Source organism: Pezoporus wallicus, unplaced genomic scaffold (assembly GCF_028554395.1).
Source record: "Pezoporus wallicus isolate ANWC-B61680 ecotype Strahan unplaced genomic scaffold, APGP_CSIRO_Pwel_v1 scaffold_7392, whole genome shotgun sequence".
In the NCBI taxonomy this organism is placed as follows: domain Eukaryota; kingdom Metazoa; phylum Chordata; class Aves; order Psittaciformes; family Psittacidae; genus Pezoporus; species Pezoporus wallicus.
The window spans coordinates 1,316,811-1,337,277 of NW_026639923.1; the positions used below are offsets into that span (position 1 = coordinate 1,316,811).

General features: G+C 42.2%; 1 protein-coding gene across 2 annotated transcripts in view; it reads left to right on the forward strand.

Annotated features, from left to right (window-relative positions):
- Positions 1–1,810: 1,810 nt before the first annotated feature.
- CARD11 (caspase recruitment domain family member 11) overlaps positions 1,811–20,467 on the forward strand; it is a 46,140-nt gene continuing 27,483 nt past the window's right edge. Inside the window, exon 1 of one of the 2 annotated variants that reach the window (XM_057416912.1) lies at positions 1,811–2,144. In XM_057416912.1, the coding sequence (XP_057272895.1) occupies positions 2,132–2,144 (13 nt within the window). In that variant the 5' untranslated portion in view covers positions 1,811–2,131. Of the gene's footprint in view, positions 2,145–9,892; positions 10,190–20,467 lie in introns of those variants that run through there. The other variant, XM_057416911.1, reaches the window with a different exon arrangement.

Below are 20,467 nucleotides of genomic sequence, written 5' to 3' on the forward strand. Positions count from 1 at the left end.
CTTCCTGCAGCTCCACGTTCACTTGAAAGCGAGTTTTGGTAAAGTTACACAGGAAAGCAAGTAGCACATAATATATAGTCCTCACTGGAACTTAGGGCTGTAGCATCTTCTGCCATTGCTGTTGGAGGCAGAAATTCCGGCCTTCCTTAGTATTTGAGCTCTTGATTTAGAGAACTAAAATCCCTACTGAATCCTTTCATTATGGTCCTTATGGACAAATTTAGCTCTAACCAGTCCATGTGCAAACACATGAAATTAGAGGAACAATAAGGGAGAATTAAAGCAGAGCTGCCTGATGCATTTTGCTCTCTGGAATATGCTCTGCTCCCTCATGATTTTCACGGCGTTCAAGTTGTCAGTTTGGGAAGACCACTCTTGGCTGTTGTAATGGACACTTCTGAGCAGTGTAATTTCTCCCTTGTATTTCTTCTTTTTACTTTAGCATCTCACTTCCTCCATTCTCTTGTCTTTGACGCTGCTGTATCCTTTGATAGTTTTTCCACTGTACTATTGTATTACTTTCCATGTGTTGTTTTTCCCTTTATTCTCTAACAACTACTTTTTCCTTTCTCATTCACTCCATTACTATCATTTTTCCCTTCCCACATTCCTAGATTATCTATTGTAGGTCACTCATGTTTATTATCCCTAGTGCTTCTGCTTTTATTTCTGTTAGTTTCTCTTATGAGATAAAAGCATACCCTTGTACATATCAACATATATACATACATAGAGTCACCCTTGCAAACTTGCATCCCGATTATACACATGTAACTCTTCTTTCAAGGGGTCTTTCCTCTGATTCTCACCTACTCAGGACCTATGGCTGACTCCACTGAGGCTTCACTTGAGCCCATCTACCCAGTGCAAAGAGTAAAGCCTGAGGAGCAACTGAGCCTTGTTTTGCCCCTGGAGGTTGAATTGGCAGAAGAACCAGCACATGAAGCAAATGATACAGGCTGAAGATCCCTGAGCAAGATGGCAACAGCACTGAAGGATGTTTCTAGCAGTGGTGGTGACTCCTGTGCCTGCAGGACTGGGAGAACAGTAAGGGAAAGATCTGACTGACTTTGCTCTCACTGGCTTTCTTATGGAGGGATGTCGTTGCATCCTAGCAGGTAAATGTCATCAATGAGACCCATCTGGGTTGGATTTGCATGTGTGGCCTTAAGCCTGGAGTCAAGCATTAAAGCAGCAGAAGATACTGCGGCTTCTTTATGTCAGCAGAGACTCCCTTTGGAAAATACATAGCTTAAAGTATCATTCAACTGTAAAATAATCTAATGTTTGCATAAAGTAAATGTTGTTGACTCCCTTTTTAGCAAAAGCAGCTATTAATAAAATAGATGCTTTCTTGAAAAGCCTTTGAAACCTTGGAAAAACCCAGAACTCCTTTGGCCTGGAATTATTCTTGAACCTCTGTTTTTAGTCCTTTCTATTTGCTTTCCTGCCTGTTTTCTAGCCAGCATGTGCCCTGCGAAGCACGGGCTGCTGCGTTGTGGTTGGAGAGGCACAGCACGGGTAAGGCTGGCATTCAGCGTGTCCCCTTTTGCCTGAGGGAAGCATGCACTAAAAGTCTGGAGAAGTGGAAGCGAAGCAGTGGAGGCAGCCTCCTTGTTATGTCTGAGCCAGCCGTTTGTGCTGCTGCCAGCTCTGCCCGCTGCTCTGCCTGGGGAAGGGCCAAAGGTGCCTCTTGATTTGCTTACGGCGGTACTTCAGAGCTCTGCTGTCACCTGCGTGCAGTCATTTGCAAACAGGCTCTATCGCTGGGGAGCAGAAATGTGGGGTTTTTTAAAACCCGAAGCAGATTTATAGTCTGGTTTCCTGTCAGATCTTTGCATTTTCCTTCTCTGCCCCTCCCAGCCTCTGACACACTTTTTCTTACTTTCTGTGCTGCACTTTGCGTGTTCCGACACCGATGCACTGGCTTCCTGCATTCCCAGCTCTCCCTAAACTCTTGGTGCTTTAGGGGCCAAGGGGTGTTTTGCTCCTTGTGTTTCATTTACTTCTCACCAGCTGCAGAGCACAAATGACCTCTCCAAGACTCCTGGGGAGACACTGACTGTTGCATGGAGGCGACGTAGAGAGAGCTTCAGCCGGGGGCAGCCGCAGCAAGAAAACCCAGTCACTCATGAGCACCCAAGGTAAGGAAAGCAGCTGAGAGGTCAGCTCCACCTCACTGCTGGCTGAGACAGCGCTTGACTCCAATCACTACAAGTTCCATTTTCACCCTTTTTGTGTTCGTTTTCAAGAGTCTGTTTCTTCTGTGCCTTCCTTGCCTTCAGCAGGTCTCATACTTTGCATGCACCCATACTTGGAGCTCAGGGTTTGATGAGGTCAACAGCCTGTAGCTGGAGGTGCAGACATGTTCTTAAGGAAGCGTGCACCGAGAGGTCTAGAGAGGCGAGATGAAAGGACTGATCATCAGCACTATCTGCAGGGAATTTCTGGTTCTACCCATTGTGTGTTATGCCCTAGCCTTTTCTTTAAATCTCTTCACTGGGGATTTATGGTTTCTGTTAACTAATAATATAGTTCTTGTTTTTTTTTCTTCTAATTGTTCTTCTCACTCCCTTTGTTCTTCTCTCTACCCTAATGCACCTCTGATTATCTTTTTCAGTCTTTTTATGCCTGTTTTTCATCAAGCATATTTTCTGTGTGACAGATGTTTCCCTTGTTCGTTCCTTTCCTTTCTCTCCACCTTCTCGCTCTTGCCTGTGCAATAGACTGTACATCCTCCCCCATGTTCTTCATCTTTCCTTCCCCTCTGTCAGTTCCTTTTCTGTGTTGTGTTCCTCTTTCCCTTTGCTCCTCTGGCTTCTCACATGCACTCCTGCTTCCTACTCCATCCACTTTCTCATGTACGCAGCAGACATTGCTGGCCTTCAGAGTTCATTTTGCACACACCCTGGTGTTGCCTCTCCAGTGGGTTGTCCTTGCACACACATGCTGCTCTCCTGTATGTACATGCACAGGATTTGCACATTTACAGGTTTGGGGGTGCATCCCGAAATACAAGACTTTTTACTTGCATGGCTTCCTTCCATACTTACTCATTCACGACAAATAACCACTACCATCCTGTCTCTCTGTTTCTTTCTGTCTCACACAGGATTTTCTAACACCTATAACACACCGTAGCTTCATCTCCGCTCACACATACAGCTTGCCCTGACTTTGTATATTCTGTCCCTTCTCTATCAACCCACTCCTTCCTAAGTTCTTACCACAACTCCCCACCAGATTTCTCTTATCTATGTTTATCTTGATGTTGCATTCATATTGGGAGGAACTTCTGATGCAGATGGTCTTACTCTCTGCTGTCTTAGCATCCCCACTGAGTACCTGTAGGGGAACTGGGGGAAGTTACTGCAGTCTCTCAGCTCCCCTTTCCTTTGCAGAATATGCAAGGTGCAGCAGAGGAAGAGCTTAATGATGGTACCGAAAGTAGATTTCAAAACAGGCGAGGACAATCCAAAACATCTTTGGGAAACCATAAATGCAGTTCTGGTTGATGCCTTTTTACTAAACTGTAGTAAGTTTTAAATCCTGCTCCACAGCAGAACTTCTGGTGTGACATTGGCATAGTTTTTGCCCTGTTCATTCCCATGGGATTCCAAATCTCAGAGGTAGAGGTTCTCAGCTCTAATGGTGTAGTGGGAGAGTAACTTTACTCCTACGATCTGGAAACAGCTCATTTCTTTTATACCAGATATATTGGTGAGTCACCGAGACCAAGCATGGCTGAACACTGCATCCAAGGACAATGGCTGCTATTATTCCTTGCTTAAGTTTGTAAGCTTTGAACCAGATATGACAAATAAGTACATTCTTTTGTGATGAAGACTCTTAGCTTCGCCTTCCCAAGCAGGACTATTGAGACTGAGGATTTATTTCTGGGGATGTTCTGATAAGAGCTTTTGGGGACTGAATAAGGAGCACTTATTAAACTCAGCTGAATTAATAAGAGAATTATTAGTGGAGAATTCTCTCAGTGATCTGTTCTGCTCTCTCAAATTGTCCATCTCTGTGTGAGTGAAAGGAGCTTAAATTTCATCTTTGCAATTATAAGATATCCTTCCTGGTTCAGAGCTAGCAAACGGTGGCCTTTGAGCTGTGAGCATTGTCTTGTGAATACAGAAGCAAGTACCTTAAAATATCTTTGTCTTTTGGATCTTGGGATGAGTCCATTGAACCATAAAATGAGACATATTCATTTTACACATACAGGTCTAATATGACTCTTTCCTTCTCTGTTACAACTCATCTTGTGATGTGAAAACTACTTGCGCTTTTAGTCATTCTGCAAAACTTGAATGATGATTTTATGCCTTTGTTTGTCAGTATTCTATGCCCCTATTATTGGTCCTTTTTGTAAGGCCTTGATGTCTCCTAGAAATCAGTTGACAGAGACAACATCTCTTCGTTCACAGCATCTCTTCGTTCACAGCATCTCTTCGTTCACAGCATCTCTTCATTCACAACATCTCTTCTTTCTCTCTCTCTCTCTTTCTCTTCTTTTCCTTTTTCATCCTGACAGTTTGTGTATGTTCAGTTAGAAAAGGGCAATGTCAAAGTTGTGTTGTGATAGTTGCAAGGGGACCTGGAGCTAGCAACGCTTTTGTGTGTGTGTGTGTAGCTAGTTTGTTGAGTTTGGCGGAGGACAAGTTTCAGCTAGAAAGGGTCTGGAACCTTTCCATCTAATTGCCAACCCCAGAACGTAAATTCAGAACCACATTTGACCCCTTGGTCTTACGCAAATGGTCACTTCCAATTAGCTTCAAGGGGAAAATAAACCTTCAACATAGGTGGAAAGGGAACCATCTGACTGCACATATCTGTTAAAGGCAATTTGAACCTTCTGTAGAAGGATGCGTCCCACATAACTGGGATTTGCTGAAGAAACCTGAATGTGATATGCCAAATGACCTTGCTTTATATACAGTTACTTGGTGAAATTTTTCATCATCCATACAGAATGGTTGCACACAGAGGATGAAATCTATAGAGATCCTCATTTCTCCTAGCATTATGCCTATGTTACTGAGGGAGAACAAGATATCCACTTTTTAGCATGTCTCAACTCTTCGATATTGAAATGCAGGTTTCATGAAATACGAATGGTTTAGTTAGATGGGATCATTAAGGTTGTGTCACCAACGTGGTATCTGACCCGTGGCAGTTTTCTTTGTAGATTGCCTCCATAGCAATCTAAACTTCAAAGCAACAAGGAATAGGGGACCAGGCCTCATGACTTTCAAACCGGAAGGTAAACCCATAAATCTCACAAAGTTGGTGAGGTTTAGCTGGGGTTTACCACTGGTAACAGCAGCATGTCTGTAGGAATTGCAGTCTCAGAACTCTGACCACTTGGCTGAGAACACCTGATCTGCAGTGAATCTGCAGTTCCTTCCTCAGAACAAATTATGGGGTTTTCTCAGATGTGCAGATAAGAAGGTTCTCCATCGCTTCCCTTCCTCCCAAACTCTCTCTTAAGCGCTGCCTTCACCCTGTAGTCTGGGTCAGTTATTTAATGGCAATGAACATTTTCAGTAAGGTAACCTTTCTGCTTGTGATTTGTTCAAGGACTCTGGAATTATAATGGTTGCTGTCAAATGTAATTGGTCTCTGTGGCACACAGCCAATGAGTGATAAAAGCTTCTTTCTCTCTACTTCTTTCTTCTGTATTCTCTCCCTGTATTACCCTCTCACTTTTGCTCCTCAGGCAAAAGGAGACTATGATGCCAGTCTGTTTGATGTGCATTTTGACTAAACAGCAGATCTGCCATATGCCCGGTCATGGTGTGTCCCAGCCGTGGGCATTGCTCCTTGGCTGGAGGTTTTCACATTGACTTTAGCTTAGCATAAAGGTCTTTCCTGAACTTTGATTTTTGAACACTCTTCTTCCTTCATAAATCTTCTCCCAAATATTTGGCCTTTAGGGATGGTGACACCTTGTGAGTACCATGGGCTCATATGCTCAGTGATCTGCAAGGGGTGTACTTAACATTTTACCAGTGAGTAAGGCCTTTGTACTTTTTTATATGAAAGGCAAACACAAAGGGTTTTTTTTCCCACAGCTCATAAAAGTATATTACTAATAGCACCAAAACTTGGCAACGTGTTGTACATTGTCTGCTATTGCTGCTGAACATATAGTAAAGGGAATAGTCTTGTTATGTTAGTCCTGCAAACGCTATTTTATCGGCAGTGCTGGATGGGGCAGTTCTTTCTAATGCTGTCTCACCTCTAGGAGTCTCTTTAACAACTCAGAAGGAAAGAGAAATTTGTCAGATCTCCCTGGAAATCCAGCAGAAATGTCAAGTGAAATGCTATAACATTCTGGTTGTGTCAAAAGGATAAATGTATAGACAGCCGTGTATGTGATATTATTCGTAGTAATCGTTGCCTCACTGAATTTGTCTGTGTAAAGCAACACTGGGTAGTGTTAGCAGATGTGTTTGTTCTGGTCCCCGAGGCCAGTTTGGCCTTACCCAAAGATACTTGTTATACGTCTGGGTCTGGTAGTCAGCCCTGGGGCTTTTGTAGTTCAGGGGAGAAATACAGCTTCAGTGTAAGCAATGAGAGGATTCCCACCGGCCTCCTGAGCGCTGGTTGTTTGCTGGCAAATCTTCCTCAGGTTGCAATTGAGGCACTGAAGGGTAAATTTAACGTGAGGTCGCTGTTTAAAATGGGATCAGGATTTGTTCCCATTTGGATGCAGAAAAAGCCGTACACGAGCAGTACATGTGTGGTTATCGTTAGCACTTAATGGATTGTTTCCACCTCAGTTTTTTACAGCTCTCTATGTGTATAAACATTTCTAATCTAGCTGTGCCCATACTTGCAATCAGTATGAGTGTGCTTAATAGGTTGTTACACATGTTTGCTATATTTAAGCACAAAAGTTGAGTTCCTCCAGGGTTTGAAACGCAAATAAAGAAACGTTTCAGATGCTTCTCTCTGTGAATTCTGAGCAAACTGGGAAGACACCCAAAGGTTGCTTCAGCTCTTTTCCTAAAGGTTGCACCAAATGCATTTCGTTTCCAAATGGCAGTGCGCTGATGATCACATTTATAAGATCATTTGAAGGCTTTTAATATCTCAGTTAAAATACCAGTGACCTCCACCATTCACTGACCAAACTGGTCTGTCACATGAAGTCTGTGTTTAACAGAATGCTTCCTCCCTGGCTGCAGTTTTGCATGGATCCCTTCCAGAGTCTATTGGTGCATCCCAGTCTTTTCCAGGAACAAGTCACAGTGTCCATCCAGCAGCTGCTGCCTCCATCTCTATCCCTTGGCTTTTTTCTGAATCATAGAACCATTTAGGTTGGAAAAGACCCTTAATATCATCGAGTCCAACTGTTCGCCTACCTCTGCCAAGAACAACACTAACCCGTGTCCCAGAGCGCTGCATCAAGGTAGTTGCCATTCCATATGTTTTTCATACCTTATAATGATGTAGTTAGATCACCAAACTCATTTCACTGATGACTTGCACTGACTGAAAATACGTAATTCCATAAACATTTTCCACCTTTTTTACCATTGCAGAGCTGATTTTCCCCTGTTAAAAAACAAGCTTAAGATAAGATTCTTCACTGCTAGTCTTCCTTCACAGTTCTTGCCAAAACAAGTCAGAATAAGTCTCAGTGTTTAATGGTTTGAGATTTTGGGTGTGTTTGAGCATATTCCAGTATTTCCAGTTACATATTTTTCAGGCAGACCAAAACTTACATGTTTTATTGTACAAGGTTTAATTTCATTCTCTTTTATTCTCTCAGTTTTGCAATTTATGACATGAAAGATACCAATGTGGTGTGAAACAAAAGATATATAAACTTTATCTTAGGGCAGAAAGAAGTATGTTTTTCTTCTGCTTCAGGTGTTACAAAAAGGTGAAGAAGTATTACATTTCCTGCAAGGCTGGAATCACTGAATCATTTGGGGTTCTTTGAATCTACAAGTCTGTGATCTGAAGGAAAAGTGATACTTAAGCATTTTCCTATGGGATGTTACACTACGGACTGGTGTCTTTGTGACTTGCCCGTATCCATAGTGAGAGCAGTACCCAGGCCGTTTTGCTGCAGTAAATGCTCTTGACAGCAGCGCTGTCACTGAATCGCTGAGCAACCAGGGTTGCACACTTGGGAGAGCAGTGACTGGCTCAAAATTTACTTCAGATGGCATGTGAGAATGTGGTGTCAGGAAGGACTGAGCTTTTTCATCTGCAAAGAACAACTGGGAGATACTAGACCTAAGATAGGAGGCACCAGAATTTGAATGCCTCTTTGAAGGCTGTCAATTGAAGGACTTGAAGTCTGTGAATTGAAGGACAGGCTCTTGGTACATCATAGAACTTTCTGCAATGCAGAAAAATGCAAACTCATTGCAATTGCATCATTATGACATGATCACAGTGCATAAATCCAGAGCTATTTGAGCAGGACATGTTGGATGCAAACCTATTAAGCAGCTAATGCCATCAGCACAGACCTAAGTCTCTGCATGAAGGGACTGGAGCAATGAAGATAAATTGAACATTCAACTACTTTGAGGAAAGAACATGAGAAAAGGCAGAGGGGGGGTTGTTACTGTATTCTGGTCCTCACAGGACATCCCAGGCCCTCTCTGCTGACCCATTTGTCTGACCTGCCTCACTTGTCTTATCCAATATCTTCTTTCTTCTTCCTCTCTGATTCTGATTACCATTCCGTGTGTGGTAGTTTCATCAGGCAAGTGAAGATAGCTGACAAACTCCTCTGTATACAGCATACGTTAGAACTGAAGGTATCCATCACCTCTGCTTGGTGACCGATCCTAAGGGAAATGAAGCAATTCATCAAGCACAGCAAATGGAAGAAAGAAAAGATCAGAGGGAAGGCAGAGATGGGTCATTTTGCTTTGGCAAGGTTTCTAGACCTCACTGACAATGTCATATTTTCACCGGGAACATTCTTCCACTTCTTTTCTCTTGTGGAGAATGCTTAACACATACAGCTGGCTGTAGTAGCACAGGTTGTTTAGGTTGTTGTGCTGTGTTTTGGCCACGGTGGTCCAAAATTGACCCTCTGGTCCTGCATATAGAGCTGCTATAAAGAGTCGGATCAGAGCAACAGACTCTGTGGGCTGTGATGCCACATCTTGGCATTCTGCATTACGTTCTACGTATCTAGAAGTGGGTTACTTACACCTTCCTCCATCCCTCATGTGGATACGTATTATTTACCCACTCTGCTGATCCTTAAAGCTGGTATGAAGCTGGTATGGTAGATTGGGTATAACGAAGAAGTTCTTTACTGTGAGGGTGGTGAGGCACTGCAGTGGATTGCCCAAGAAAGCTGTGAATGCTCCGTCCCTGGTGGTGTTCAAGGCCAGGTTGGACAGAGCTTTAGGTGACATGGTTTAGTGTGAGGTGTCCCTGCCCATGTCAGGGGATTGAAACTGGATGATGTTAAGGTCCTTTCCAACCCGAACTATTCTATGATTCTATGAAGATACTGCTGTACTCATTGGCAGCTGCCCTGAAAATGGAACAGAACTTTTAAAGCATTGTGAGATTGTCAAGAGAAAATTGGTGTGACAGCATCCAAGAAAGGTTCACTGTCCCCAGATTGCTCCTGCCTTAGTGCATAGAGCATTGCTTGATCTAACTTCTGCTTGCCATTACTGGTAAGGAAGAGCTGGTTTTGTCACGTTGCAAAGCAGTAAGCTTTTTTAATGCTGTGACCACGTTCTTGAATGTTTCCAGCTCTCAAGTCCCACCAGGGAGTGTACAAGAATTAAGATGTTGCTCACCTGTGAGTAACCAGGACCAGCGAAATAAAGCCCTTTTTACCCTAGAGAGTGTTGTCGTTGGGAGCAGCCAAGGGGCAAGCCCACACGCAGAGCTACCCCAGGAGCTTCTCTAACAATCCAGGAGTTACTAACAATTACTTGCTCTCAGGACAGGTCCTGTGAACGCTTCCTCCCACGCTGACTTGCTCTGAACAATTTCAGTGTAAGTACAAGAAGCAAGTTTGGGTTTGTGGTTACTGCAGCTCACCAGCCCTTCCAGAGCTCTCCCACGGTACTTGCCCACTTGTCACCGAGTCCTCTCTTCTGTGATGCTCTGTGTTTTATCTTCCCTCACCGAGGCACCTCGAGGAGCAGCAGTAGAAGAATGCCTGTCTCTGCCTTCACCTCGGGTAGCCGTCTGCATTGCTGTGCAGGGAGATGTGCTCATGTAACCCTTTCAAGCATGCATGGGTGGGCAAGGACAGATCGAGAGCTCTTGTACTCTCAGGATCTCTTTAGGGGTGATAGGAGTAGCTCACAGGAGACACAATCTCACCTGGTAATGCCAACATCAGTGCTGATGTCAGCCTAGGCCATACCTCCTAGGAATGCTGGTAATGAAAAGGCTGGGAATATTTCTTATTTTAAAGAGGCTTTTAAAATTCTTCATATGCTTCCTTTAAAATAATTCCTTTTATCTCTCTGATGTTTGCAGTACCCTGGAGAATAATACAAGGCCTTTTCTCAGGTGATGAGTGTATTGCTTTTATAGGATTTGAAACACTTACTGACCCAGGTAGCTTGTGACAAAATAGGGTTTTGAATTGAGATCCGACTTGCTCTGTCTTGCTCCTGTTTCTCATCCAGAGTGAACCTTATCTGTCGTTATTTTGTACTTCACATGCATCATGCTAGAGTAATTACAGCCATAGAAGATAGAAGGGCATTGCCATCAAGGAAGGGAACCTGTAAACACAGCACGTGATTCTTAAAAGACATGAAACCTGAGTGGAGGGAAGCAGGAGTTCAACCACCTCCTGCATAACAGTTGTTGTATGCTTGACATTCCATCCCTGTGCCTAATTCCTCAGTCTCATCCTTCATGGTGACTTCATTAGCAGTGAGATGCTAATTAAATTTCATGTTTATGACAGAAAATAAAACCATTGGACCTGTTTTAAATAGGTTTGTGTGAGTTCAGGCTCCGTTAGCTGAGTCAGCAGTGTAGATCCTGCAACGCTGAACTTACCGGCTTTGGGGCGAGAAGGTAAATAGAGCAAACAATGATGGAAGGAGAATCTAATCTAAAGCTTCATATGGTCTTGACCCTGTATTACATTTTGAGCACAAGAAAAACAGTTTTGTGTCTCATAGAAAGAAATTTTATCAGTTATGTAGAAAGAACCTTTCTTTTGTTATTTCTCAGAGGTTTCAAAGCTTAAAATCTCATTTAAGTCTTAAAATCTCAATTGGAATTGGAGACAATATGCTGAAAAGAGATTGCTGCATCAGCAGTGTTTACCGTGACCTGTTAGCTGGCAGAATATTTATTTCATGGATTCAGAAGGGTTGGAATTAATACAGGTAAGCACTGGCACACAGCATCTGCACTCTTCCCTGTGGGATATGTGCTGCTGGAGATGTTGTGTAATACTGGAGAATCAGAACCACTTAAATACCGCTGCCAGCCAGATTTATAGGTGCTATATAGAGCAGTTTCCTATTCATGTAAAAATTAGCACCTCACAAAGCTTTAAAGGCCCATTTTTCAAATCCTTACCATTTGAAGAATGCTGCAGTTGCAAAAAGCTTTTTGAAAGAGCTCAGCTCCAAGTTAAGTGTGTAAGAAAGACCTGATTTTTCAAAGTGCTTAGCACTCAGCAGCTCTGTTATTCCTAACAGTGTCTTATCCCACACTGCAGCAAGTCTTGCAACAAGACAGCCCTTTCTTTTGATGCCTAAATGCTACCTGCACCCTTTCAAAATCTGACCCTGATTACAAGTGGTGCCCGTGAGTAAGAATGAGAAACAGGGGAAATTGATCCTCACCTGTGGGAGCCATAGAATTATAGAATAGTTAGGGTTGGAAAGGACCTTAAGATCATCCAGTTCCAACCCCCCTGCCATGGGCAGGGACACCTCACACTAAACCATGGCACCCAAGGCCTTTTCCAACCTGGTCTTGAACACCGCCAGGGATGGAGCATTCACAACATCCCTGGGCAACCCATTCCAGTGCCTCACCACCCTCACAGTAAAGAATTTCTTCCTTATATCCAATCTAAACTTCCCCTGTTTAAGTTTCAACCCATTACCCCATGTCCTATCACTACAGTCCCTAAGGAAGAGTCCCTCCCCAGCATCCCTGTAGGCCCCCTTCAGATACTGGAAGGCTGCTATGAGGTCTCCACGCAGCCTTCTCTTCTCCAGGCTGAACAGCCCCAACTTTCTCAGCCTATCTTCATACAGGAGGTGCTCCAGTCCCTGATCATCCTCGTGGCCTCCTCTGGACTTGTTCCAACAGTTCCATGTCCTTTTTATGCTGAGGACACCAGAACTGCACACAGTGCTCCAGGTGAGGTCTCACAAGAGCAGAGCAGAGGGGCAGGATCACCTCCTTCGACCTGCTGGTCACCCTCCTAATTGATGCTCCTTTTGATACAGCCCAGGATGCTAGCCATTTACTAGTGCTTTTATTGCCTGTACCCTCCCTTTGTGCACAAATACAACACCGCATCAAAACAAAGGCTTTTCACGTTCCACAAATGCTTTCATTGTTACCTTGTGATACTATGAGGTAATGGGGATAGCACATATGGAATTGTTATGCTTCAAGGCATAAGTTAGGAGAATACAACTAAGCTTGCACAGACTTGTAGTTGATTACAACCCTTTGTAAATTCCCCTAAAGATCAGGATTTTCATGTCTATAATCCTGCAAATCTTGCTTTTGTGATATTGTTTGTAGAGGTTGTTTTGACAGCAGCTGCCCGTGCTTCAAGACTGGGATGCTCACAGATGGAGCGTTGCAGTCTCGATGCTAATTCTGGCATCGCTTTGGAGTTGCTGTTCTCCCAACTATTTATTTCCACAGACAGCAGAGAATTCGGTGAAAGTCTCCTTGTGTTGATTCATTCTCTAGGACGTAGTCAGGGGAAGATGGATAGCCAGATTTCTTGCCATGTTAGTACTGTGCTGCTTTGGTCTTTTCATCACCATGAGCTGAACTGACCCGAGTTTCCTGATGAGACCAGAGTTTATAGTCTCTTCCAATGGTCAGTTAATTCTTCTGGGATAACTTTTCCACATGAAACCTTTACAGCTTTTATTCTCTCTCATCAGAGCCAATGGATTTAGTTATGGAGAAAGCAATGGAAGATGCTTAATTCCTCCTTGCAGTGCTTTGAAGGGAGGAAATATAGACTTGCCAAGTATTTGGTATCTCGTCCCCAAGATGGCAAGACAAGGTCATAGAGAAGTTGCCACTCATAAGTACCAGTCCCATTAAGTGAAGAATCAGACCTTTTTTTGTTTAAATTGCTCTAGTAGCAACTTAAAGGAGCCCTCAAGAAGGATGGAAAGGGAACTGTCTCTGTTTTCCGGAGATTGCTTTACTGCTCTCAGTTGCAGGCATTACAGTGAGGTTTCTTTGGTGACATAGAATTGGTCAACAACAATTGTTAATGAAATCCACCTCTATTATCTGCACTACAGGGTGACCTATTTGAGGTGCTCCTCAGCTCTTCCCTGCACCATCCAGAGCATGCAGCTCCCTGTGGTTTTGAGGACACTTCCTCTAAGACTTTCCTCTGCAGTGGTGTCGTATTTGAAAGTTACCCACAACTTCTGTTCAGAAGAAAAGGGAAGTAAGGCAGCCCCCAGCACCTTTCTATGTACTATAAACAGCAAGTTTGAGAGAGAGGATGGTGGGTGTATGTTTCCGGAGCTACGTGACACAGTCTTGTGACACTGGTACAAGAAGAGAGAGGACACAGAGCAGGAAGAAGAGGAGGTGACCAGAAACCATAAGTGGGAAAAATGATTCATAAAACGAGTACAGCCATTTCCATGTGAAAGGAGAATTCTAATTTCCAGCAATAAAATAGCGAGCTCCTTTTGATTCCTGGTGAGGTTTTGTCCTTCTTAGAGCAGGCTGCTTGTGGTCTATCATAGACTTTCTCTTGTCAAATGGCATCCTCTGCATGTTTTGTGCTCTGAGACATGCATGCAGCTTTAAGCAAGCTTACAAGGACAGAGGATTTTGTCAATGAGCAGAACATCAAGGACTATGGCAGTCTGCAACTAGGAGTGAAGCTTACTTCTTCCAGTGACTTTGAGGCGGAAGGACTACAGGTATTGGCTATGTAAGGCGTGCGTGTCGTTCTTCAAACCACAGTCAAGCTAGTATGTGCAAGACAGGAGTCTGTTCTATAAAATTAGAGTCTCTTTTAAAGTAATAGTTACAAAGAGGTCACAAAGTGAATAAGGTATAGATATCTGTTCTATCTATGTGAAGCTGTGCATTTAAAATGAACAAAATGTATATGTGAATCATAGCAATCATCACCCTTGGGAAACTGGACAGTATTTGATCCAACAGAATATACTGTTAGCAATTAAGAGCTAAACGTGAATGGGTAAGTCTTCACAGAGCTAGGTGGGGAGCTATTATACCTTTCCATAGTGCATTTAAGATATTTAACTGAATCATTAAATCGCCACAGTGAATTACAGTGCGATTATCTGACAGTATTCAAGCCTGGAGTGTAACCTTTTCAGTTCTAAGAATGGCCTACACATTTACTGTCAGTTATGCCGAATTTGGAGATTGTTAAACTAGAGCGGAGTCCTCCCATCTTTTCACTGTTTTGGGGGATGAGAGGATCACCTACATAGAATCGTTATCTGCCTACATGGAAGGTGTTCTTTTCTCTCTGCATTTTGTTATTTCTTTAAACTCATGTAACGTAAGTTTGTAGAAAGTAGAAAGTGTCAGGTTTTCAAATAGACTAAGTAGCAGTTTTGTATGGCAGAGCTATACTTCTTCCTCTTTTCCTGTTTTATGTGACTTGTATTAACAGAAGTGTTAAAAACACCAATGAGAGTCAGGCTTTCTGTGCAAAGGTTATGAGAGTTTCATATGTAGGTGTCAGCTAATGAATCTTTGTCCTCACCAGGTTCTTATATAGCTCAGTCTATGCAAATCCCTTATGAACACTGGTTCTCTGTGCTAAAGAATGCGGTGGGATTTGTAATGTGAGCACACATTTAGTGGGACCTAGCCTGCGGTCATCAAATCCATTTGCATGTTTAAGTAACTTGAATTTTCAATTCAGGACTCCTCATAATCACACAGAACTATGCACTTGCCCCCAGCTGTGCCTTCTCCTCCTCGGCTAGTGAGAATCTCCATCAGTTGTAAAAAGAGAGGGAGTCAGTCTCAAGGGGAAGTTAACCTGGGACCTAGTAATGGCTTTTGAAGCATTTGTTGGGCCAGCATTCGCATGAGCCCCCAGCAGCCTGAGGATGACAGCTTCTGTCTTAGATCTTGGCTTTTAACACACATTAGTTGAAAGGAAATGCTCGTGTCGGTAGTTAATGCTGCACTCAAGAAAAAGAGGCTGGCTATATAAACATATTTGTACTGTGTTAGCACAGTGATTTCTGTTGTCCTCACCGTCATCACGCGCAACAGGATGGAGGATGTGTAGATTAACGCATTTATTATATGTCAGGCTTTCAGCTCTCCACTGCTGCTTCACAAATCCTTTAAAACAGATGCATTAAACTCCTGTGGTAAATTATTCATTTAACTTATCGTGCCATTAGCTTGATTTGCAGGCTGAGAGCTAACACTGATTTCTAATGTGTCAGGATCCATGGAGGGGCCTTCCCTGTTTATCCCTTCGTTTGCTTTACACCCCACATTCCTTCCCTTTACTTTCACTAAAGTCTTTCCTGTTCTTATCTCACTTCTGTTCCTCAGTTAATTCTGTTGAGTTCCCCTTTCTTTAACATTCTTTCTCTTTTTCTGTTCCCTTTTTGTATTTCATTTGCCCTTGACCTCACTGTTTTTCATCCCCAAGTCTTGGCTTTCTCCTCTTTAGTGTTTTGTGTCCAGCTCTCATTGTTCACCTCTCTCAATTCTCATTTACCTTCACATATAATTTAATAATGGCAGTTCTAACAAGTTCTGAAATCTGGGAATCAGATTCTTAAACGATATGGGAAAACAGAATAATATTGTTCTAATCACCTGTATGGACACTGGCATCTGAAGGGACAAACCTCTCTCCATTTACCCTAGAGGGAACCTAAGCTGTGAGTAGTGGCTAGAAACCAATCTTTAGAGGGCATTCCCAGGTGGAAGTATAAAACGGTGGCATGAAGTTTTAACCAGACCATTTTCCATTCTCTAGAGGGTATCTAGATTCCTGATTCCTAATTCAAACTGGTGAAATGAACCCAGCCTCTCAATGTCTTCTTCTAGCAGTTGTGCTTAGACACTGAGTTACTGAAGGAGCTAGGAGCATTTTCACTGTGTGTAGAAAATAGTGACACACAGTAAACTGAGTCTTGCCAAAACAGGATTTAAGCTATCAGTAGAGCAGGATTTTTCCATTTTCTTTGTTTATTATGGGTAATATATGTTCTACAAGCAAACCTGATTGGATGTTGCATGTTTGAGGTAGCACAGCCTGCTGTCGGTTTGCTATTGAGGCAAAGTTAGTCATTTCCTTCCTGTGTGATAGTAAGAGCTCTTGAAGTTCTAAAGCTGGCAGATTTGAGGAAGACATAGGCTTCGCTAGATGGAGTGCAAAGTGGGAAAGCATAGATCTCAGCCATTTATAGGTTACAAGGTTCTAATAAGTATTACTTGCATCGGTTACGGTCCTTTGCAGCAATATTTAATTGGGCAAAACAATGTTTTTAATGTGGAAATAGGTTTTTCCTCCAGAAAGAGCTTGGTATTTTACAGAATTTCATGTGGACTTTCAAAAGCAGACAAAAGCTGAAGGGAATAAGTATGGAATTCAGTGCAAGGGTTTTTCAGCTCTAAGCAATATTATCCTGCAGTCTTGAAAAGCTTGTGTCTCTGTTGCATACAGCGTTTTCTGGTTTAGATGCTACTAAGCAAACCATTGAGAGGGCCAATTAATAGTAGTAGTGATTGATCCATTCTTTATGGATCTAATGTATGCCTTACACATTCCTTTTTCCTGAGATGGAGTTTTAGATGGATCTGTTGATAGGAGAGTAAATAAAGGCAAAGAAGGGATAACTGGAGAGAGTTCCTATAGTATTAATTCCTCCGTCTGCTTCTGTTAGCACAGCAATAGGGACTAGAGGCAAATCTCTGATTTACTTTGTTGCGTTCTCTTTTTTTCCTAGGGCAGGATACTGAATAAGAGTAACAGGATGGAATTCTTCATTTCTCTTTCTCTCACTTGGTTGGTGAATTAATAGTTATGAAAATGAGAGGAATTTTCTTTCCCTCTTCTGCTTGTAGAAGCAAGATGAATATGCCTCCAGAGCTCTTTGAACCAGTTAGGGAGTTTGGTTTGATTACCTCTGTCTCTTTTCTTCTCTGAAAACAGGAGTAGTATTTATGACTATGGCTCTCATCTGCCTTTACTGAAGCCCTACCTTTACCTCACTGAAGCCTTGCAAATCTGTTTGTGTTTTGGGGCATTATGTAGGTTGTGTGTAACAGGAAAATTGATTCAATGGAATTGAACAGAATACATCTGTGCAAAAATAATCCCATTTTGTATTTAAAGCTTCTTGCTCTTCTATTACTTTGGTATCTCTTACTCTATATTTTTCCTTTATACTTTATTGAAACCGTGGCATTTAGTAAGCTGGTTGAATCTTTCATATAAAGAGGGAGTTCTGATATACACAGAACGGTTCTTTCATGTACAGCCACTGTGACCTAAACCAGTAACACAGCTCAGTCTGTTCAACAGTGCTGCTGGCCTCAAAATATTCTAAAGCCTGTAAAATCTGAAGCAAATAGACTGCACTAATAATAAATGCTTTTCTAGGGTCTTTCCATCTTGATGGTTCCAAATGCTTTGCAGTCACGAAGTAATGAGTCCTGCCTTGTCATAAAAATGCTTCTAACTAGCCTTGTCTTCAGATGGGGACACCGAGGAAGAAAGAACGCATATAAAGTGCAAATTCTTAAAGCCAGATGAAGACACTGTCTCCTCTCCTTTGGGAGTCCAGATTTAGCAACTATATGGAAAAAACCTGCAAGTATAGGCAAGCAAACTCAGTCATCTTTAATCAATGTTTAAGTCTTTTAAAAGTAGTTTTCAGTGCTATAGAACATCCAGCAGTGCAGCCAACATAATGGGAAACAGCTGGTATGCAGCATTTCAGAAAGCCAGGAGTGCAAACAGAGCTCTCTTGTCCTTAAGCAAAGGAACAGCATTTCCTTATCACACGTTAAACTGTGACTTTCCTCTAAAATTAAAGATCTCTCTAAATCCCTTTGTGCTTTGGCAATTCTCTGATATTGCAAATCTGCACATATCCATACAAGCAGCTTTTGAGAAAATCACCCTGTTGTACGTTATCATGCGAGGTGCTATAAGAACTTGAGGGAAAAAGAGTATTGCCCCGTGAAGTCTAGAGATATGCATAGAAAGAGGATGTAAGACAATACCCTCAAAATGGTGAGGATAATTATATACATAGTGCTATCTTCATCTTTATTTCTGCTTTATTATCACCCTTTCAAGTGTGATAATTGGTACATAATCCTTTCCTGGTTTATAAACACATAAGCAGTATTTAAGATAAACTCTGTTCTTATTAGCTTACAGTTTGCACACACATTTTGTGTGTTGCGGTTTCTTTTTATACACTGCCAGTCTGCAAACACCTGTGACAAATGCAGAAGTCCAAAGCATTAAAAACAGACCACCTCTTCCAAAATACACTTCCTCCTGCTTTTCGGTACGAAGACAATACTCTTTTTTTCCTGTTTCACAAAGGCAATACCAAGAAATCAGAAACCCTAGCTGAAGCCTGCCTTCACCATCTCTTACACGGTAACTTCTCAGTATAGACAGGCTGACAAGCGTTCAGAGCAAGGGGGTGCAAATAATTAAGCAGCTGAAGGGTTAATTTCTGCACCGTCATGAAATGAATCACAAAACCTGAAGCTTTATCTGTGACCCGATGATGAGCACTTGTTAGAACCCCTGGTTCTGAAGCCTGCAGGCTTTATTCCCTTGATCAGTGAAGTGTCACTGACATATGAAAGTGTGGAGCCTGAGAACAGAGAACAGCTTTAACTGCAAGGTGATTTGTGCAGTTGAAAAGTACACCAAAAAAATCTAGCAAACACACAGAAAGATTCATCTATGTGTTACTACCAAGAGGGGGATAGAGTCCCTGAGAGAGAAAAGGAGATGAGGGGAGTAGAGTGTTTCTTTTAATGCAAAATGGGATTCTCTCTTTTATTTGCCTGCATCTACAGAGACCTTTGAAATAGATGGAACTCGCTGAGATTATTACTGGATTAGGCTCTCCTGCAGTTAAAAGCTATTTTGTATACGAACTACTGAAAGGAGCAGTAGGAGAGCAATTTATTAACTGCTGTGGCAATTCTTATTTCTTCTTGGTTAATACCTGTTGAAGTCAGGCCAAATCTGTGACTTCGCACCTGTGATTTGTAATGGATGCCATAGTGTTTCTAGGACATATCACAACTTCTCAGTGTGTTAGGTTACAACTCGCAGTGCTGGAAGAAGAAACTAGATAATTTTAATCATAGTAATAAAGACCAGATTAAGTGATTACACATTTGAAAACACTAAATCTGTCATGTTTCATTTTGTAAGTGAAAACAGCTTTTCTGCAATGGCGTCACAGGAAGGAAGGACAGAAACAGGGATTACGGTCTTTTAAATACTGCTGCTGAAAGTCTCTTAAAATGAGAGCCACTAATACAATACCTTTATTGGTTTCCCACTGAGTTTCAGCTGGCACGTCTGGTTTTTGAGCTGCACACCAACGTTTCGACCCATCACAAGCATTTTATTTCCTATTCAACATTATATTAAATACTAAATCAAAGAAATCCTTGCTCACTAAGGAGGATGCTGTACTAATATCAGCTGTTGGCTCTGGAATAGTTCCACAAGACAGTGGAGTTACTTGGAAGTTATACTCTTAGTCTGTTCCGAAGGGCTTGCTCCTGATAATAGACTGTGTTTGACAGGACTTTGCTACCAGAAAATTCTTAGCCACTCATGCACTGTACTTACTACTTTCCCATTAAACACTATGTCTCCAAAATAACAGTATGGATGTATTATGCCCATACATGAGGGACTATCTGATAAAGGTGTTTTTAATGTCAGGTAAAAAAAAAACCTGTATCCATGTCAGGAATTACGCTGATGAGTGAACTCTTTGTTGAATCATTTAATGGAGAAATGCCTTACTAATGTCCTGAGGGGATTGCTGACAGTGTGTAATAATTGCTGGTTCAGTGCAGCAGATTACAAGATAGCTTGCATTTTATGGAACTCAGGTAAGTGCTTCTTTTGCACATCTGTGAGCTTCCTGGTGCGCTCCTCAAAATTAAAGGGCCTGCAACACACCTTCCTTTAGATGCAATAGATAGCTGTGGCTGTAAGGTGACTGCAGGACTGGGTGACCCTCTGCTT